Here is a 23,081-nt window from a genome sequence, read left to right as displayed (position 1 = left end):
AAAAACCTTCACGGGCACAGGCAACAGCATGGTGACTACCAGGGGGAAAGGAGGTGGGGAAGGTGGAAGAGGGTAAAGGGGGAATAAATGGGGATGGAAGGAGCCTTGACTTGGCGTGAACACTCAATACAATACACAGATGATGTATTATAGAACTGAACGACAGAAACCTATATAATTTTACTAACCTATGTCACCCCAACAAATTCATTAGTTTTTTTTTAAAGATTAAGAGTGCCAGAGTGGGAAAGGGGATTGTAATATTAAGTAAAGTCAGGGGGCTTGCTGAGGTGGTGACGTGGAAGTGAAATTCTTTGAGTGAAGGGGTAAAGGGAGAACATTAGGTGACACCTAGGGAGGCCAGAGCAAGTCTGGCCACAGGAGAGAAAACACACAGGCCAGTGAGGCCAGAGTGCAGGGGGCCAGAGAGAGGGAGAAAGGGTACGACCCGAGAGGTATCTGGGGAAAATCATGGGGGTCTGCATCTATAGGTCCCTGGAAAAATTTTGGCTTTTGTCTACATGCTACAAGGACTTTGGCTTTTATCTACGTGCTACTGGATGTTACTGGAGAGTTCAAAGCAGAGAAGTGACATGTTCTACCATGTTCCAACTGCTGCACTGGACGAAGATGGGAGGGGGAAACAGGTGGCAGAAGGAGTGGAAGCACCGAGCGCATGTAGGAGGCTTCGGTAGAAATTCTGGAGAATAGTTGACAGTGGCCTGGATCAGGGTGGCTGAGTGAGGCTGGTAAGATGCAACGGGGTTCTGATTGTCTTGTACACTATATAGGAATATATATGTAGTGTAGAGGTCGCCATATTTGCTAAAGATGGATAAAAGAAAAAGAAGCAGGGTTGACTTCAGGGATCTTGACCTGAGAAAGTGGAAAAATGGCACTACTAGTTCTGGAAGGATTGAGATTGTGAAGACTAAGGGAGAAACAGGTTGGAGGAGAGGAGCAAACAAGTACAGGTTTGTCATGCTGGAAAGAAAGAAAACAGGCTAATATATTATTTTACTGATGCACTAAATAGAAAATATAGTCATTTCTCTATTGGTTGAGTATTTAGGTGAATGAAAAATCGTATGATAGTGAACCATTTTTGAACCATCTGTTGTTAAAATATGCCTTAAACAACTAAGGATTTCAAGCTATTCTGAAAGCGGTAATCAAAATTGTAACTGTAGCAAAGGTTGATTTAACTTATAGTCTATCAATAACAATTCCAATGCATTAGCTGTTTCATGCTTTGACCTTAAAATGACTGGCAGCGTGGGCGACCTTGGGAAGGGATCTTGTGATGGACGGTGAGCGCTAACAGGGCCCCACAGTGGATGACTACTTACATCCCTTCAACCTTAAGGCAAACCCACTCATAACAGTGGTTTCAAGCACATACTGAAATGCCCAAAAACCTATCAAAGAAAGCTAAAATTTTATCAATAGGACATTAATATTAAGTGTAGTATCACAATATCTAGGCCCCATCGATGCTGAGTAATGACTCTAGCATCTGTGCCTGCTGTCTGAAACATTTTAGTTGGAGGGATTAAATGAGGGTGAGGATCATTAAAAAACTAGGAAATGTTGGGTAAAGGCGAGTAGTAATTTACCAGAAACACAGACAGATTTTTTTTTTTTAAAAAGAGCTCTAGAGAGGTTTAGTAAGTTCAAGGGCATACAACTAGTTGGTGACTAGTAACTGAACATATATTTTCTTCCTGGTCATGATAATTCAGCCTCACAAAGAAGGCTTTACCCAAGTGAGACACAAATAGAAAAAAAAATTGTGACTAAGAAGCTACGTGCTTCATTTACTATTGTATCATAAAGACATTTCTTCCTAAAAATAGCCAAATATCCTACCCATTGAATGGCACACAAAAAGATATTTTGAGGTTTCATAGAAGCTCCATAGACATTTACATTTAATAAAAGTATGTTTTTGAACCACCTTACCATGGCAACCCTCATTATATTTGGACTCTTTATTAGCTACCTTTGTGTGAGATTAATTTTTCTTAATTTTGAGATTTTTATAATTAATTTATATTTTCATAATATAATGAAACCTAGCTTATAGAGAGGTTAAAATTACAGAGTTTAAAAATAATTACATGTTGTACCCTAAGTACCACATAATCTTAAGGGCTAAATGGAGGTCATTTAGTCTAACCTTCTAGTCAATCTTAATGTTTACTCATGTGACCAGATTATGATGAGAGTTTCTGTTGGCACTGCTACTATATTCCTTTCTACTACATACTAGCTTTATAATCCCTAGCCCCTGATATTTCCCTAATATCAATGTTACATATAATTCAGATGAGGTATGCCTGAACCTTCTAATTAACCCTGATGAAAGATACAGTTCAAAATATGAAATTTTCCTTTTAGCAGTTTTGGATTTTCTTAAGATTTTTCCTTTTAATCATTTCTCCCATATTGCTTAGGTTGTAAGGCACAATAATCTAATCTGACATCAGAAATCACTGCAAATGTGCTTATCCTTCAGTCTAATTTTATATTTTCAATATAAATCAAGTACCTAAAAAAATTTATCTAGATTTTACCCTATTTGTCCCCTCTACCATGACCAAAAAAATAGTATCTTATCAACCATTAAACATATTAGACAGGGCATAACTTAGTCTCCTCACTTTACCTCCTACTCCATATAGTTCAATGTTCCCATATTTTATTAGGTTTTAAAAAAATGTGAGTGCCATCTTCTCTGTCTTGAGGTTAGTAGAACTCTGAATATATTTTACCGGGGTTTTAAACTCACCTTAAATGTACCAAAACCACATTTAACACAAACCTTGGTCTTGTACTTGGGACTAATTATCATGGAGTAGCTGGGAGAAACAATAAAAGGAAACCAGTTCTTTCTCTTTCTCAAGCTAGATTGTTCTTTGAGTTTCTAAGTAACACTGCTAAATTTGAGTAATGTAACGGTATGTAACTAAATATACACACAGAAGTAAATATAAAAGCAATTTACATTTTCGCCTCTTAGTCGCCATCTCGTCATGTAGATGAATTCCATAGTATGATCCTTCCCCATAATTTCACCATTGCACAGCACATCCAACTTTAAAAAGAATAGTTACAGGCCCATTAACATAAGAATTTTGAATGTATATGTGTTTTACATGTTTTTTCAAATTTCAAAAAAGATTCAGATAAAATAGAAATATTATTCATTTACTTAAAAAGAACACTGTTTTTACTTAAAGCAGATATAAATATCATGAAGCACTTTTTGTCTTGTCCCACCTACCTGTATCTCAAGTTCATATACACAATTCTGCAAAGCAATGTAAATTTTCTTAGTCCATGTCTCTGTGCAAGCTTTGAGATTTTAAGACATAGATCTGTGATTGCTTCTTACTGAGAAGAAACTGTGGAAACCTCACAGTTCCTCACAGTGGTTTTAGAGTCATCTCTCAGAATCCTTTCACTTTTCCAGCCCAAGATTTGAAGGAGTTACTTTCCTCTTATTAGTTTGTATTTGAAGAGGGCAAATGAATGAATGTAGAGATGTGATTCACGGGGCCTTCAAGGCTAAGTTGACAGCACCGGTAAGACCATGCCACTGGCCTGCGTCTCCTAGGGCTCTCAGGCCTCCCTGCTCTGCTTGGTTGATAACTTGCATTAATACTTCCAGGACCCTCTTCTCACCTTGCATGAAAACTTCAAAAAAGGGTTGTACTTATCAATGCTCACCTTTATAGGAACCAAATGACACCCATATGTGACTATCATTTACTAATTCAACAAAGAATAATGAAATGTTTATCATAGGTCCCTATAAATAAAGCATTTTTGTTCTCTAGCTATTAAGAGCAAACTAACAGAATTAAATTTAAAGGGTGGAAAGGGGGAAGAAAAACGGCTTTTAAATAACTGGCTAGACAGAGAACAGAGTTTTGAAACTTAAGTCTAAATGAGTATAGTGCTAATTGTATTAGACAAGTTATTAGCTAAAATATATTGATTTTTTTGATGATTTACGGTGTCTCATATAGACCTCAAAATGTTTTTCAGGTATTATTTTATGTTTAAAAGAACAAAATAGATCATTTCATTTTATCTCTCCTATAAAATAGATTCATAACCAATGCTGTTACAGAATTTTCAGCTGTATTTCCCTAAATCATCCCCTACATGTTGGGCAGTAAAATGGGGGGCGGGGGGAGGAACGGCATTAAATATTACTGAAAAATCATAGAAAAAGTCCTTTGCATTAGGATAGATAAGGACATTGTGCTATGATCAGCATCAGGGCACTTTCTCTCTGTAAAGAAATTGGTAAACGACATTTATGCAGATGCAACATTAAAACACTAGGCTTTACATAATGGTAAACAGTATATATACCATGCAAAAAAAGGAATGTTATTTACAAAATCCCTTTTCACACTGTTTTACATTTTAAAAAAGAAGTCAATGAAGAGTAGGTAAAAATGGATCACAAAAATCTCAGATTAAAAAAAACAAAAACAAAAAAGACACAGTCTGTGGCACACTGGTATAAAAAAACCAAAATAGAATCCAATAACTGAGATACTTATTTCGAGAATACTAAATGTTATTTAAGTATCTCCTCTAATTATAAAACACTAAGTACCTTAGTATCATGTTTTAGTCAGAAGGTTAAACAGAAACTTTCGGTTTATAACAGAAATATTCTGTTTATAGGAAAGATTATATAAACAGAATATTACATTTTAAGAATTAAATTTTTAACATGAAAATAACCAAAGTTTCCACAAATTTAAATTAAATATATTGTCAGTTAATTTTTATTTATGCTATTAGAATTTTACTTCGGATCAGAATAATCAAAATGATCAATGTCAGATTATTACTTACCTCATAAGAACTTGGAAGTTTTAGTTTTAAACTTAGAAATTTTTTTATAGTTCCCACAGTTACACGTGTAGAACATCGAATGAATTTCTTCATTAAACCCTACAGGAAATAAAGATTACTAATTAAAATATTCTACCTTGTTTTATAAAGAAATCACAGGTGTTGTTTCCACTACCATCCCGAGTACTTTCAAAATGTATTCTGAAAATGTTTCAATTCACAACTCTTTATTACTCCTGAGTAAAAATGTTCCTAATTCTTAGATTATGTGATATTTCTTCAAGAATGTACTATCATGTGTGCCAAGAAAATCCTGGCAAACAGAAGACTGGCATATCTCTACACATTTTGGTAAAGAATACATCATGAGTTTTAACTGAAAGTAAAGAAAGGTCAAAAAATATTTTATTATATAATGTCACTTCTGAAAGCATTAGGGGCGTTTAGAAAAGTCTCAAAACTTTTAAATGTTTTAAAAAGGAGCAATGATTTCAAATGGGGCCCTAGGGGTCAATACAGAGAGGCCAGTTTGTCAACAAGAGCCCCTGCAACAAAGTCCTGTAGAAGGGACTCTTCCCTGGGGAGAGACACAACCAGTCAGTGTTTGATGCTCTGTGGCAGTGCTCTACGGGAAGAAAAACAATGCTCTATGCACCTTATTTTTTTTTAACTTCATAAGCAGTACTAACTTACTCTAAGGCTGAATATCACTAACATTTAAGAATCAAAGCAGAATGGACACAGAAGCTAAAAATGAACTGAAATGAGGTTGTAGGCATGATAAACATGAACCAACTTGTAAAACAAACTTACATCCCCAAACCTTAGAAAATATCAATATTTTCTAAGAAAATATAAAAAACTAGCAACTGGATCTTTTAAAGATATAAAGTATTACTTCTACTTATATGTATACAAAATTAGACAATTTGGAAATGTTCTTAAATTCACTGCGTCAAAAGCAGATACAGTCAATATGTATTTCCCAGCAAATGTATTCCCAGGAAAATATATTTCCTAGCAACGACCAACAGAAACAAATCTACTTAGTCACAAATCAGATGGTAAAGTATCCATTAAAAGAAAAGAGAAGTTAAAAATGATCTCTAAAGCAAACATACTCTAACCATTTCAAAGAGGAAGATGGACATTCTATACAGCATGAAAACAAAGGGATAAACATCCACACAGATCTCTGTTATCTGGCCACATCTCAACCACATCAAGGTTTCCTGTCTCCTTTCTTGCTCCAAACGGCTAATACATTTTATAGGTCTCAGTTAAATTAGAGAATAGTGTGAGGGTACTGAAAGATCCTCTAGGTATATGCTCATCTGTAGAGAAATCTGTTTAAAGAACCTGCTGAGATTACTATGAAATAATAATCTTTTAGAAATTATTAGTAATAAGAGGGATGTCAGAAGAGTTGAGAAGATTTATAAAAAGTACAAAAAAGCTTGTCTCTGAAATTTATAATTTAATGAAATTTGACATCAATGTCTAACAAAATTCCAGGCTGGAATTTAGTATTTAACTTGTAGTTACTTAGAAAATAAAAATAATTATGCATTCTCTCTATAGAGACACTTTCTAATTATGTCAAATAACCCTTTTTGTTTCCTAGCTAGGTATACCTGGGATTGCTCTACCGCAACGATTATTAACCTTTTTCATCTCATGGCACATATAAACTAATTACTAAAATTCTACGGCATGTCAAATACACACACGTGCGCGCGTGCAAACACACACACACACACACACACACACACACACACACAAATAGGTATAATTTTGATTCATGGACACCAGAGAGCTATTGTTGTGTTGGATATTGTCATTTTTTTACCTGGAAAACCTAAGGGAATAGAGGTCAATGCCCCTGACTAAGTAGTTTTAAAAATTCTTTTCTAAAACTATGTTTTGAAAATTCTTTCAGCTCACCGGTTGAAAAATCACTGCTCTACAGATCTCTGAAAAGTAATTACCACTTTTTAAGAGGGGCAGTGACAACTGAGAGTGTCCAGTAGGAGACGATGGGATGGTAGGCAGAACCTTAGAGAGATGACCCTGCGAGCAGCGCTGCTTCCCTCCCACTCTCTCTCATAGCCCACATGGAAGAGGGAGGTGTGCGCCCGACACGGGGTGACGGGGAGACGCTGCCTGGCGCGGTGGCTGGTGTAGCCCAGGCCCTGTGCAGCGGCCCTGAGGGATCGCCATTTCTGGCACGCTTGTGTATTTGCCAAAATGATTTAAGGAAAGAGATTTGTTTTATGTTTTCAGAATGTTACCTTTCCCTTTCAAGACCCAATCCTCTTGCCTTCTTTTTCCTTCCAACTTGGGCCAGAAGAGGAACAGTTCAAAATATGCTTTTTTTCTGCTTTAATGTGGTTGCCCTAGAGTATTCTTTATTCCTTTGTTCTAGGAGAGTTAAAAGACTATATCTGAAATTAGATAGTGGTCCATATCGCAAGTTAGATAGGCTTCTAGTCCTAGGATACAAATCAAACATTTCTAGTTCTTATGAGAATGATTATTGAGGTTTTATTTGTTTGTTTTTGATTGTTCCTTAAACCCAAAGCCCTTACAATGTTTTCTCTCATCTTCAGAATGATATGGTTATTATCTCTACCAGCTAAAGTTTGACTTTTTAAAAATTGATATATAATTCAAATATCGTAAGTCACTATTTAAAGCATACAATGAGGTTGTACAACCATTGCCCCTCTAATTTCAGGACATTTTCATCACACAAAGAAGCTCCATCCCCATCAGCAGTCACTACTCATTCTTCCCTTTCCCCAGGTCCTGACAACTACTAATCTAATTTCCATCCCTATAGATTTGCCTATTATGGACATTTCATATAAGTAGAATTGTATAATATGTGGCCTTCTGTGTCTGGCTTCTTTCACTTAGCATAATGTTTTCAAGATTTATTCATGTTGTACATGTTGTGGCGTGTAGCAGTATTTCATTCTAGTTTATCACTGAAAAATACTCCAGTGGGCAGGTTTATTTTGTTTACATATTCATCAGATGATGGACAGTTGTTTTCACTTTCTGGCTATTATACTGCATAATGCTGTCATAAATATTCCTGTACAAGATTTTGTGTGAATGTGTGTTTTCAATTCTCTTGGGTATATATTTGAAAATGAAGTTGTTGGGTCATATGGTAACCCTATGTTTAACTTTTTGAGAAATTGCCAAACTGCTTTTCACACTGGCTGTGCGTCATCCTACCTTCCACCAGTAATGTATAGAGTTCCAATTTCTCCACATTCTACCCAACATTTAATTTTTTCCTTAAAAAAATAGCCTTCCTAGAGGATGTGAAGTGATATCTCATTGTGATTTTGATTTGCATAGCCCTAATGACTAATGAGGTTTAGCATTTTTTCATGTGCTTATTGGCCATTTGTGTACCTTCTTTGGAGATATACAAAATAAGATATACAAATCCTTTGCCCACTTAAAACAAAAGTTATCTTTTTGTTGTTGGTTTGTAAGAGTTCTTTATAAATTCTGGATACTAAAGGCTTATCAGATGGATTTGCAAATATTTTCTCCCATTCTGTAGGTTTTCTTTTCACTTTCTTGATAGTGTTCTTTGATGTACAAAAGCTTTCAATTTTGGCAAAGTTTTGTTTATATTTTCTTTTGATGCTTGTGGTGATGGTATTATTTCTAAAAATCCACTGTCAAATCCAAGATCATGAAAATGTATCCCTATGTTTTCTTCTTAAAGTTTTACAGTTTTAGCTTTTTCATTTAGGTATTTGATCCATTTTGAACTAATTTTTGTATGTAGCATGAGGTAGGGATCCAACTTCATTTTTTAATATGTGGATGTTCAATTGTTCCGGCACAATTTGTTGAATGGTGCCATGCTTTCCCCTTGGATTATCTTGGCCCCATATCAAAAATAAACTCATCATAGATATATGGGTTTATTTCTGACTCTCAATTCTATTTCACTGATCTGTATGTTTACCTTTATGCCAAGTAAGTGTTTTCACTGAATCTGAAGAGCAATTTGGATAGGATTGCTGTATTAAGCTTTCAAATCCATGAATATGGGATGTCTCATTTATTTAGGCCTTTTAAACATTTTTTAGCTTTCAGTGTATCAGTATTACATTTTTTTTTTTGGTTAAATATATTCCCAAGTATTTTATTGTTTTGATGCTATTATAAATGGAATTGCTTTCTTAATTTCATTTTTGGATTGTCATTCCAACTTTACTCCTAATTCTTATATCCAGCAACCTTGCTAATAAACTTAATAACTATAAGTTTTTCTGTGGATTCCTAAAGATTTTCTATACACAAGATCATGCCATCTGAAAATAGAGTTATACTTCTTTTCCAATCTGGATGCTTTTAATTTCTTTTCCTTGTCAAACTGCTCCAGCCAGAACCTCCAGTAAAATATTGAATCGAAGTGGTGAGAGAAGATATCCTTGTCTTGCTCCTGATTTGAGGGGGAAGAGCTTTCGGTGTCTCTTACCATTAATTATGGTGATAGCTGTAGGTTTTTGTAAATTGCTTTTTATCACATTAAGGAAGTTCCCTTCTATTTAATTTGTTGAGTGTTGGGTTTTGTCAAAGAGTTTCTCTTTGTTTTATTGAGATGACCTTGTGGGCTTTCACCCCTTTATTCTAGTTATGGTGTACAACCATTGATTAATTTTTGCCTGTTGGTCATGGCGTATAGTCCTTTTTATAAGCTGAATTCAGTTTGCTAGTATTTTTTGAGGATTTTTGCATCTGTATTAATGAAGAAAACGTCACAGTTTTTCTGTTAAAAAGCACTTTTTTGTAATTTTTATTGTGGTAAAAAAATAACGTAAAATTTACCATCTTAACCATTTTTAACTGTACAGTTCAGTAATGCTATATATATTCACATGTTGTGAAACAGATCTTCAGAATTTTTTCATGATGACAAACAAACTCTATAAGGATTAAGTAACAATTCCTTTCTCCCCTGGTAAACACCACTCTACTTTCTGTTTCTATGAATTTGACTAGATACCTCAAGTGGAATCATAACAACATGTCTTTCTTATGACTGACTTATTTCACTTGGTATAATGTCCTCAAGCTCACCCATGTTGTAGGATACGACCTTTTTAAGGCTGAGTAATATTACATTGTATGTGCTGTATTTTGTTTATCCACTTATATATTGATGGACATTCGGACTGCTTCTACCTCTTGGCTATTGTGAATAATGCAACAATGAACATGGGTGTCCAAATAGCTCAAGACTCGGCTTTCAACTTTTGGGGATATATACCCAAAAATGAGATTGCCTGATCACATGGTAGTTCTTTCTATTTTTAGAAATTTTCAGGAAACCTCCATCCTGCTTTCCATAGAGGTTGCACCTTTTACAATTTTCCAATAGTGCACAGGTTTTAATGTCTCTATACATACTTACTGACACTCTTTTCTGTTTTATTTTTGACACTAGTCATTCTAATGGGTGTGAAGTGATACGTTTTAATTTGCATTTCTCTGGTAATTATTGATGTTGGGCATCTTTTCATGTGCTTCTTGGCCATTTGTATGTATCTTTGGAGAAAGGTCTACTTAAATCCTTGGCCCATTTTTTAATTGGATTATTTGATTGTTTTTCTTTCTCAAAAATGAGAGCTCTCATTTTTTTCTTCTGGTCTGCATCTGTTTTTCTGCCAATACTGTGCTGTTTTGATTATCACTGTTTTATTGTATAATTTGAAATCAGGTAGTGTGATACCTCTGGTTTCATTCTTTTTTCTCAGAATTGCTTTGGCTATTCAGGGTCTTTTGCGGTTACATACAAACCTGATGGGTTTTTTTTTGTTCTACTTCTTTAAAAAATGACATTGGGTTTTGATGGAGATTGCATTAAAGCTGTATATTGCTTTGGGTAATATGGACATCTTAATTATATTGATTCTTCCAATCCATGGACATGGAATACCTTTCCATTTTATTGTATTTTTTTTCAATCTCTTTTAATAACGCTTAGTAGTTTTAAGTATGTAAGTCCTTCATATCCATTGTTAGGTTCATTCGTAGGTATTTTATTCTTTTTGTTGCAATTGTAAAATGAATTGTTTTTTCTGTTTATGAAATTTCATTGTTAGTATATAGGAATGCAGTGGGTTTTTGTACATTGATTCTGCAACTTTATGGTATTCATTGTTTCTAAGAGTCTTTTGGTGGAATCTTTAGGGTTTTCTATATACAGAATCATGTCATCTGCAGAAAGTGCCTTTATTTATTTCTCTTGCCTAATTGCTTGGGCTAGGACTCCCAGAACTATGTTGAAGAAGGATGGTGAGAGTGGATATCCTTTTCTTGTTCCTGGTTTTAGAGGAAAAGCTTTAGGTTTTTTACCACTGAGTAGGATATTAGCTGAGGGTTTGTCATATATGGCCTTTGTCATGTTGAGGTACTTTTCCCCTCTATATCCATTTTATTGAGTGTTTTAATCATAAATAGACATATCTCATCAAATGTTTTTTCTGCATCTGTTGACAAGATCATATGGCTTTTATCTTTTATACTGTTAATGTGCTGTATTACACTGCTTGATTTGCACATGAGGAACCTTCCTTGTGCCCCTGGAATGATTCCAATCCTTTCAAGTTTATTGAAACTTGTTTTATGGCCTAAGGTATAGTCTATTCTGACAGATATTCATTATGCACTTCAGAAAAATGTGTATTCTGCTGTTGTTGGGTATTCTGTCAATGTCTGTCAAATCTAGCTAGCTTTAGTGCTGTTCAAATCTTCTGTTTCCTTATTGACCTTTTTGCCTAGTTCTACGTATTATTGACAGTATAGTATATTGTTCAGCTGTCCGTTTCTCCCTTCAATTCTGACGGTTTTTGCTTCACATATTAAGGGGCTCTGTTGTTAGGTATGTTTACGTTTAACTTATATTTTCTTGATGAATTGACACTTTCGTCATTAAAAAATTTCCTTCTTTGTCTCTGACAATTTTTGTCTGCAAGTCTCTTTTTTTTCTGATATTACTATAGCCATTGCTGTTTTTTTGGTTACTGTTTTGCATGGCATTTCTTTTTCCAATCTATCTTCAACCTATTTGTGTTTTTGAGTCTAAGGTGTCTCTTGTAGACAGCCGATAGTTGTACCATATATTTTTATCCATTCTGCCAATCTCTGTTTTTCACTGGAGAGTTTAATCCATTTCCATTTAATGTAATTACTGATAGGGTAGGATTTATATCTGCCACTTGCTATTTCTGTTTTAAATGTCTTAAGTCCTCTTGTTCCTCTATTTCTCAATTACTTCTTTATTTCATGTTAAAGAGATATTTTAATTGCCTTATAACTTCTTTTCCTACATATATTCAAGTTTCTTTGTGACTTCACTTGGGATGACAATAAACATCTAAATTTATAATAATCTACTTTGGAGTATTACTATCTTAATTTCAATAATATACAAATATTTGCTCTTACATGCCTCCATTCTGCCCATCCGCCCCAAATGTGAGAAACAAAAAAATACATTTTGTCTTTTATATTTACCTGTGTAGCTACCTTTACCAGTGTCCTTTATTAATGTGGATTTGAGTTATGGTCTAGGGTCCATTCATTTAGGCCTTAAGGATGTCCCCTTCATTATTTTTTTTTTTTGAAGGGAAGGTCTGGTAGGTTCACATTCTGTTAGTTTTTATCTCGGAATATCTTAATATTTCCTCCCTTTTTAAAAGATATAGATTTTTGACAGATATAGAATACTCACTGGCAGTTCTGTTTTTTCCCATCATTCTGCTTATGTCATCCCACTGCCTTCTGGACTCTATCTTCTGATGAGTAATTAGCTGCCAATATTACTGAAGATCATTTGTAAGTGATGAGTCACTTCTTTATTGTTGCTTTCAAGATTCTCTCTTTCAATAGTTTGATTATGATGTCTCTTGCTATAAGTTTCTTTTTTTATCATACCTGATATGTTGAGCTTCTATATTTGTAATGTTTTCATCAAATTCAGGAAGTTTCTGGCCCTCATTTCTCCAATTATACTTTCTGCCCCTCTTTTTTTTTTTTTTTTTAAATTAATTTTAAGAGAAGGAAAGGAAGGGAGAAAAAGAGAGAAACACTGATCAATTGCCTCTCACATGCGCCCTGACGGGGGACCAACCAGCAATCCAGGCATGTGGCCTGACTGGGAATCGAACCTGGGATCTTTTACTTTGCAGGATGATGCCCAACCAACTGAGACACACTGGTCAGGGCTGCCCCTCTTGTTTTTTCTTTTTAGAGACTTCTATTATATATGTATGTTGATAAGCTTGATAGCGTTCTACAGGTCTCTTGAGAATTTGTTCATTTTTATTCATTTTTTTTTCCTGTTCCTCAAACAGAATACACTCATCTATCTTCAAGTTTTTGGGTTCTTTTCCTATGGTTCAGTTCTGCTGTTGAGCCTCTCCAGTGCATTTTTCATTTCCGTTATTCTTTTCAACTCCAGAATATTTTAAAAACAATTTCTTTTTAAATATTTTTTATTTGGTGAAATTTTCTTGTACTTTCATTTAGATGTTTAGACATGGTTACTTTTAGTACTTTGCACATACTTAAAATGGATGATTTAAAATCTATTAAGTCCAATGTCTGGACTTCTTCAGGGACAGATTTATTGACTACTTCTTTCCGGTATATGCGCTGATACTTGCTTGTTTCTATTTGTCTCTCTCCCTCTCTCTCTCTTTTTTTTAAACTTAACACTTTAAATAATATGACAACCATGAAAAATCAGATTCCCTCTGCCCCCTCAGGATTTATTGTTGTGGCTGCTTCTTATTGCTTCTCTTTAATGACTTACCTAAACTTAAACTAATTCTGTAAAGTGTGTATTCTTTACATAATATGGTCACTAGTTTCCATCTACTGATTGAACAGAGATTTCCTTATACACTTGTAAAAAGTAAGTCTACAGTCTTTGATGAGGGACTCTGTATTTGTTTTGGGGAACATCTCCAACAGTAAATCAGGTTGTTGAAAACTCTGCCTTAGTTTTCACTTCCTGCTTGTGCAGAGCCTCAGGGTTAGCCAGATGGGAGAGCTTAGCAACCTACTGATGCTTTTCCTGAGCACCTATACAGTCCCATGTATATGTCTACTCTTCTAGATTCCCAAGATTATGTCTGAGCTTTTCAAAGCCCCTTGTAAGTAGGGTATTATTCCAGGAACCACCAGATAGGTCAAATAATGACAATCATTTGGCAATTAGAGTTTCAAAGAGCTCCACTCTCTTTGGTCCCTCTGGTGCCTGACAGGCTGTAGTGGGAACATGGGCTGTTATTTTTTTAAGACTACTCCAGGCCTGGAGAGTGGGGAATGGGACTAAGGCAAGTTAAAATGACACAACATCAGACATTTTTCTTGATTAATTGCCCTATAGATTTCTGCGAGCTTTTGGTTAATTATTAGAATTCTGAATAAATTAATTTTGGAAGTCTTTTTCTGCCAGTTTTTTTTAATTGGTTTTATAGAGGAGCAAATTTTTAGAGGTCTTTACTATTTTCAGTGCCTTACTGCTTTTGCATTGGCTTTTAAATTATAAAAGCAATAGCTATCTCATGTAAACTATACATGTAACTACTCCACCATCACATCTGAGAATCACATCTTACTGCAAAGGAATAAGATGGTTGAGGAGGGAAACAGACATTGTTTCCCTGCCTTTAATAGTTTAGAATTATCTTCCAAAGACAATATAAAAAAAAAAAAACATTAAAAAAGAAAAAAAGCATTAGTGCCTGGTATCTTCATGAACACAATAAATGCTGATTTAGTAAATAACAAACTAAGCCCTAACTGAGTAACAAATGTAAGTCCTATAGGATTTCAGAGACAAGGATTCACTAAGGTAGAAAAAGCATCACAAAGAATAGAGATTTCTGCTGGAGTCTTGACAGAAGCATAGGAAGGTGGTGAGAAGAGGGAAGAACATGCCAAAACAGAAAGATTGTTCAAAATTTTAGAGAATTTTAATATTCTTAATATAAGGCCTTATATATTCTGGATGCAAGCCCTTTGTCAGGTATGAGTGTCAATTCATATGTAAAGCAATAATTGTTTGTCTTGAGAGGACAAATTCCTCTCACTGGTCTTATTCGTTTCACTGATGGGTACAATGGCAGATAAACTAATGGCAGGGGCTAGCTAGGTAAAGGCCTTGAATGCCATCTTAAGGAGTTAAGACTTGATTCTATTGGCCAGACTGCAAACTATGACCACGGCTCTCAAGTCAACTCGGGATGGGCACCTATCTTTTAAAGCAAAATTTTACTAGAACACAACCATGCCAGTTCATTCATCATAGTCTATGGCTGCTCTGGAGCTACAATGAGTAAGTTGAGTAGCTGCAACACAGACTATATGGCCCGCAGAGCTTAAAATATTTACTATCTGACCCGGATTTCGTCCTTCACTCTCTGTGCCTTAAGCACACTCAGACTGTGGACTCAACCCTGGATGATAAAAGAGTAATTAAAGGTACAAAAAATACTTAATAGACTACTTTGAACAATCTACATATAAAGTGAGCAGCACTAGACTGGGGAGTTTTTCAGGACTTACGACAGGCTGAATGCAAAGAGTAAAAGGCCAAAGATTACTCCAAGGTTTTAAACTTGTATGATGCAGTGAAAGATGGTAATGATAACTGAAATTGCATGTTTGGAGTAAATTTAAGTGAAAATATAATGAATTCATCTTTAAATATGTGCAGTTTTAGGTGTTAGGGAAATTCCCAATTGGGACACTTACTTTCAAATGAAAAATCCTGCAAAGAAGTATACTTCACATTTATTTATAAAATACTCAGCCTTTCTACTGACTTAATTCTCACTACAAGATAATAACTCATGTATTCAAGAATAAAGGATAATCCAATCTCTACTAAGAAGAACCTCCCAAAATGGGGATTACAGAAGTGACTGGCAATGAGAGAAATGTAAAGGTTATTAAAAACTCTGATAAAAAGACTTACAGAAAAGAAATGATGGTGATCCATCAGAGCATAAAAAGCAATAGAGAAGCCTGGGAAAATTAATAGGCACAATAGCCACATCTCTAAAGATTTCTGCACTTTATGATGTGCCGTATCCAACCAGCCTCTAGTAATTAAATCATTATCTTATTGTATTATACTGTTTATTTGTATAAGACCTCATCAAAGTTCCTTGAGTAAAATTTTTTTCTTATTTACATCTTCACTGTTCCATATTCACATAGTTGATTAGTACTCATTGACTCATTATGCTCATATATTCTTTGTTGCGAGATTCTGGGAACACTTAATCTAAGATGAAAATTCATTTTTAATTACCTAAAAGAAAAATGTCATTATGTATTAGTGAAAATTCATGCCCTGGCTGATGTGCCTCAGTGGACTGAGCATTGGCCTGCAAACGAAAAGGTCACTGGTTCGATTCCTAGTTGGGGTACATGCCTGGGTTAAGGGCCAGGTCCCCAGTTAGGGGCATGCGAGAGGCAAGTGATGGGCATCTCTCATGCTGATGTTTCTTTCCCACTCTTTCTCCCTCCTTTCCCCCTCTCTAACAATAAATAAATAAATAAAATCTTAAAAAAATGTATTAGTGAAAATTCAGCCCACTGGCTTACAGATTATACAGTGGAAGTAAAAGAAGAGACATTGAATATAGTTATTTGAATAATACATGGAATACAAAGAAAGCAGCATTCTCTCTTTGGCTAACATTTATTTGCTAGGACAAAGTGACAAAAATCTATTTAAATGATAAAGTAGTAAACTTTTACAATGAAAACAAAAGTTTCTTGCAATTAAAAAGCAAGAAGGGTGTTTTAAACTCTCTAGTATGGAGATCCTTTATGAAAAGGTACAATTAGCAGATAGATACAGAGAGAAACAGTGTTAGAAATGGAGATTCTATAGGAAATATCTGGGCGCATCCCAGAACTTTAAAAGATCACAGGCATTTTATGACATCCAATTTTACTTCAGAACCAATTAATTATTCATAAAATGTGTTTGCTATGACATAGTTTTTTATGAGTTGCAAATAAAAAAGAGAAACGGAGAAAATTAGAAGAGGATGAAAAAAAAGGTTGGAGATACCACCAAACATGAAATGATGAGTCTGAGTTGGTTACCACACTTTAGAAGGGAAAAACAATGCATATGAAGTTCCAACAAAGGTATATCAAGGAGGTGGACAGGAGAAAATAGAGACGTGATTCTCAGCATCAGCCACTAGGTGGTGGCATTGGCCCAGGACAGTTCAGTTGTGTGGGTTGGAAATCGGGTGCATGGAGTAAGCAATTGCTGGGCCACTTGTAGGTACAGGACTGTCAGAGAATGGTATTCTACTTGACTATATTAAAAACTTTGAGGGCAAACATTAGGAAAATTCATCAACAAATTATCAAAGGTTTACTATAAAATAATTATAAAAAATACAACTGTACTCATCCACTCACCTTTACTACATTGTCCCCTGATTGTCCGTTATTTCGTAAACAATCTAAACATATAGCAATTTGTGGGTCACTTCTGTGATAGTCTTTATCATCTTGATTTTCATCACCTTCTTCATCTACTTTAGGTTTGTCAACTTTTGAAGTATCATCTGTAAAATTTAAACAAAACTAAGATATAACTCAAAGTTGATATTAAAGTTAAGCAACAATATATTAATCATTGAAACAAAAATCAACTTTAAAATCTTCCAACTAACTCAACAATAAAGATATTTTTAAAAACTAACAGTGACTTAACATAGCTCACCGGGACATCCAACTAAAAGATTCAGAACTACTTTATTTGGTCACAAAAATAACTGCAATTAGTGATTAGATCACTTTGAAAGTAAATAGGATATAAAAATACTTCCAAATTTTATATATATTCAAATTTAAAACCAAATACTCTTTTAAAACTATAAAGTAGTGATTTCCAATCAGTGTGCCATGGCACATTGGTGTGCTGCAAGATTACACCATTAAAATATCCGATTATTTTAAACAGGAGCACTGAAATCTTTTCTCTTAGACTGTCAAATAAAATTATGACAAGAGCCAACACAACAATAGCTATCTGGTGTGAATGAATCAAAAGTATAGCTATTTGTCAGACCAGCAAAAAATATATTTTAGTAATTAGTTTTTGTGTGCCATGAGATGAAAAAGGTTGAAAATCACTATATATAAAATATTCTAAGTTCTCAAAATTTCAAATTAGTAGATATTCATAAAATCAGCTAGTTAAATGAGTAGAATTATCTTTTTAAACATGTACATAGCTATATAACATGTTAAAACTCCATTAAAGGAATCTAAATAGTATACTTCACATTATACCTGAATGTATTTAAGCTATGAAATACCTTCGGCCTACATATAATACGACTATATTTGTTGATTCATTCATTTATTGAGTGCCTTCATCTCTATTAGATATGCACTGTTCTAGGCTTGAGGGAACAATACTGAAGCTAGAATGTTATCATCCTCATTCTCATAGTAGTCAGGGTATAGGAGGAGATTCAGAAAACTGAAGAAAACAGATGGAGAAGTCAGGTAAGGCCTTTGGTGGAAGAGATAAAATAGACAGTGTGGCCACATATATGAAAGATAATAAACCCAAATTTGGAATGAAGCAGAGATTCAGGGAAAATTTCCAGATAAAATATCTCTAAGCTGAAACTCAAAAGAATTAGCCAGCCAAGCATTACAGTATAGAAAAGCCCGGGGGAGGGAGGGCGCAAAAACAGGTTAGCTCCTATATACTGACTGTAATACAAGCATCACAATTGTATCATAAAAAGCAAGTGGGGTCTCTTCTGCATTCTTTCTTCTACATATTTATATGGAACCCACATAGGCAGTAGTTGCATCTTAAACCAAACTACCTCCTCCCAGAACAGATCCAAATTCTCCACTGAAACTAAAAATCAAAAATTACAAAATAAAAGAGGGAGAAACAGGGCCCTGGCTGGTGTGGTTCAGTAGATTTGAGTGCCAGCCTGCAAACCAAAGGGTCGCCGGTTCGATTCCCAATCAGGACGTATGCCTGGGTTACAGGCCAGGTCCCTGGTTGGGGGCGACTGGTCTACTAGTCAATGTATCTCTCATAAATTAATGTTTCTCTTCCTCTCTTTCTTCTTCCCTTGCCCTCTCTGAAAATAAAGATATAAAATATTTTTTAAAAAGAGGGAGAAGTAATGGGAAAAGGAAGAAAAATACAAAGTAGGCTGCAGTCCTTCACAAGTCAATCTGTAAGATACATAGAGTCATAAACTAAACTTACAATATAGCTTCTGATGCCAATCCCCTGGAATTTTGTCCTCTTGAAAAGGTAGTCAAAAATTGGAACATTTGGTCAACTTTACATGGTCTATATTTTTTCTATAGCACTAAATTATAATTTACATTTGGGTAAAACAAGCCTTTAGTTAAATGATTTTTTGTCAGGCTTGTTTTCATTTTAGTTAATTCATCTTTTGTCAGGCCTATTTTGTGGTTACAGATAAAAAATAATCCCTTACTACCTTATCCCGCTTATTCAAAACTATGCTCAAACCTCCCCTAATACATGAAGCTGGCATTGCACAGTTAAATTAAACTAATGAAACTATGATCCCCATTTTACAAATGAAAACAGAAAAAGCATTTTCTCACCCATTTTACTTATTATGTATAATGAACAATCCTTTGATCTTATGGGAAAACCAGAGGTGGGAGATTGAGCTCACAAATGAAGCTATGAAAACACACATGTTGTTGTAAGATTTAAGTGGTATTTAGGTCATCTTTAAATAAATTTTATATTTAAATCTTATACATAATAGGAAGTGATACTACTTCCTTATAATTTCAGGTATGTTATACTTTTTTTCTTTGTGTCTTATTACATACTTACTAAAAACCTTCCTCTGCCCAGTAATGTTTGCTACTTTGCTAAAATTATTAAAAATGTACTGATTGCTGAGTCTACTAGGACCCAAAAGAGAAACTGAACTTTGAACATTGATGATAGGAAAAATTCCAATAAACACCTAGAAATATTTTTCAAATTTCAGGATATGTCAGCTCCACTATGAAAACTTCATTTCAAGATCCCCTTGCTATGCACTCAGCCACATCTCAGTTCCTTCTCCTATTCAAACAAACATACAATATAAAATAAAACAAAACCTTTCACTGTTTAGTTTCAGGCTATGGCTCTTTCTTACTTCAGTTTCCTTTAGGTCTCCAGCAAATACTGCTACAATCAGTAGTCAAGTTTTCTGTTTTATCTCCTTTTTCTCTTCCCAAAGTCCAATTTCCTCTATTTCCTATCATCTTTAACTGGAGTGGTCTCAGTCTTTTATATAAAAGTTTCATAATAGGAGAAAGGTTCATAATATGAATAAAGGACCACATGAATTTTGTACAGGAGAAATGTGAGCTTGGAGAGAGAGATTAGTTCACCAAAGCTACAAAAATCTAGCCAATTTGAAAGATGCTGTCAGATACAGACGTAAGAAAAAGTCACCTTGTCCATTTTCTTGAGGCTTATTTTTCTTCCAAAATTCAGATTCGCGCTGAAGTTCTTCTAATTTAAAAGAAAAAAAGCACAAAAATAATAGGAACAATCATATAATATGTCACAGAAATGCTGGTTTCATAAAATGCAAATCTGCAAGTAGCCAAGGAGCAACTTACGTTCTCGTAGTCCAGGGACCAGTTTAAATATGATTTCCTCTAATGTATTATCCAACCTTCCAAAGGGGAAAAAGAGAATAGACTAACAATGAAGATATCAAAATCCAATATAAACAATCTGAGATCTCCATCTTATAGAACAAGTAGAACATGCACAGTTTCAACACATCTATACCAAAGTTCTCTGCACGTGGAGCACACTTATTTCTAGCTTTTCCCACAGTGGTAGATTTGTTACAAAAATGGTCCTAGTCCCCAGCTCACTCTATATCTACACTCTCTGAACACGACTTAGACTCCCTCCCTTAATCAAGAGAGGGATTCAATCTACGCACCCCCAAAATATGGGCTAACTTTGAAATATGCTTAGGCCAATAGAATATGACACAAAAGACACTGCTTAGTTCTGAGCCTAAGCCTAAACAGGCACTACGTGCTTTTGTTTGCTCTCTCTCAGAATCCTGCCAACCATGAGAACAAGTATGGAGGATGAGGCACCATGTACAAGAGAACCTCGCTGCCCACCTGAGGTCAGCAGAGTGGCCTATCTATTCAATCAGCAGCTAATTGCAGTCACATGAGTGAGTCCAGCCAAGGCCAGAGGAACCACCTAGATCTGTGAATCAAAGAATTGTGAGGAATAAGAAATGCTTTTCTTTAAAAAAAAAAAAAAAAAAAAAGTTGTTTTAAGCATGACATTTAAGGGGTGGTTGTTTTTGCAGCAATAGCTGAAATACTCTCAAAATCTCTACTGCAACTCTAGCTCTTTCGTATAAAGGAAATAAATTCTATTTCTCTCTTCTGAGAAATTTAGACCATTTAGTCATTCTCTCTCTTCTTAGATAAAAAATGTAAATATTTATCTTGACATTATTCTAGTTTTCTTTTCCTGATAAGAGTGTAACTCTTCTTTTTCATGCCTTTCATTTCTTTAATCTCATTCTCTTGCTCCCATAATTCCCTCTCCTCTCTTCCTACCTTCATCCTGCTCAGCAGCATTATTCTTCTCTAATTACAAACATGTAGTTTCCTTTATCTTAAGAAATCCAACCTACATTTAACCTGTCTTTTCAAGCTGTTAGCTGTTTCCCAATCTTTCCTTCCAACTGGAAAAACTCTGAAAGTGTAATTGACATTATTTCTGTCACATACTGTTTTTGCTTCCTTTCCTGAACTCCCCAAATCATCCACAACTTCCAACTGAATAGGTTTAAGATTTTTTAATTATTTTGCAAAGTCACTTTTCTCTTATACTGTTCTGAAGCAGTTTGATAGGGTTGTCTACAACAGCTTCCTTCAAAATGTTTGTTCCTGGTTTTATTTTTTTCTGTCTCCCTAGAGAAAGTATTTTTCTTTTCCACCTGCCCCTAAATCAAGTATTTTCAATGCTCTGCATTCCACACGCTCTGACCTTTCCTGTAGGCTGCCTTCCTGGAGGACCTCATCCACTTCTGTGACTTTGTATAAACAGATAACATATATTTAAATTAACTTATACATATTTATATTAAAATTATGTTTAATTAATTACCATATAAGCAGATAACTTTTATATACACAGGTATTACATCTCTCTGCTGAGCTCATGTTCCACATCCCCAACCCATGTTGAATATTTCAAGTACCTCCTTTTGTTCATCTGTGTTACTGTCTCATTCATCCACAAACAAAATACTGAAAACCACTCTCATTGTCTTTTTAAAAATTACATTTACAAAAAAGACCATATTTCTTTCCAAAAGGCTCAACATGAAAGACTTTTCTTAATACGCATACTTCTTCCCACCCTTCTCAATTCACACATTTATATCTCCAAGCTCCACTGACAGTTCCTTCTAGATACTTCTCCCATCTCATCTTTCCATACTTGCCACCGTTCTCGTTCCTCAATTACCACACTACTTACAATAGGACAGTGTAGAGCTATTTTCCTTTAACTTGACCTGCTCATGATAATCAAATTAGTGCTTAAGAAAGATTCATTATTTGCCTGCTCAAGAACTAATTTCTTCCCACCACCTGGCTTCAAGTCTTTATATAACTTGAGCCCAATCTACAAACCATAACTGGTGGTGTTATCTTACCATGTCTCTTCTCTAGCCAGCAGGAATGCCTTGTCTTTTGCAATCTGTTTCTCTCCCTTATTCACTTCATCCTGGCTCAGTTACTCTTTTCCTATTCTCCAACCAAATCAATGTTACCTTATTCTTCAAGACTTAACTCAAATACTAACTTGTTCACAAAGTTTCCACTGACTATTTAATAGTAGTCGTACTTAAAAGTAGCATTTCTCTTCTTAATTTTTTTTCTTTTATCAAAGTAATACATATTTATAATTCAAAAGTCACGCTTCGCCATAAATCTTATATTAATGTAAGTTTTATATTAATACACTAGAAAAGATTAATATACTATGTAACATTCTTATCCTGATTCCTACAACCCCAGAGGCAATCACATTCAAGTCCAACCAGTTT

At 34.8% G+C, this 23,081-nt stretch overlaps 1 protein-coding gene across 9 annotated transcripts in view; it reads right to left on the bottom strand.

Annotated features, from left to right (window-relative positions):
* The window catches only part of PCGF5 (polycomb group ring finger 5), a 109,178-nt gene that overhangs the window by 14,600 nt on the left and 71,497 nt on the right, over positions 1-23,081 (bottom strand). For all 9 annotated transcript variants that reach the window (XM_054572835.1, XM_054572836.1, XM_054572839.1 and 6 more), the window contains 5 exons: positions 20,605-20,660; positions 20,435-20,494; positions 17,380-17,528; positions 4,882-4,980; positions 3,008-3,097 (listed from right to left, as the gene is read on the bottom strand). In XM_054572835.1, coding sequence (XP_054428810.1) covers positions 3,008-3,097; positions 4,882-4,980; positions 17,380-17,528; positions 20,435-20,494; positions 20,605-20,660 — 454 coding nt within the window. The remainder of the gene's footprint in view (positions 1-3,007; positions 3,098-4,881; positions 4,981-17,379; positions 17,529-20,434; positions 20,495-20,604; positions 20,661-23,081) is intronic.

The sequence above is a fragment of the Pteronotus mesoamericanus genome, unplaced genomic scaffold, assembly GCF_021234165.1.
Source record: "Pteronotus mesoamericanus isolate MK-2021 breed Mesoamerican mustached bat unplaced genomic scaffold, CSHL_Meso_final contig_24, whole genome shotgun sequence".
Taxonomy (NCBI): Eukaryota; Metazoa; Chordata; class Mammalia; order Chiroptera; family Mormoopidae; genus Pteronotus; species Pteronotus mesoamericanus.
The sequence above is the reverse complement of the archived record's forward strand: the minus strand, read 5'-3'. Positions and strand labels throughout refer to the sequence as shown.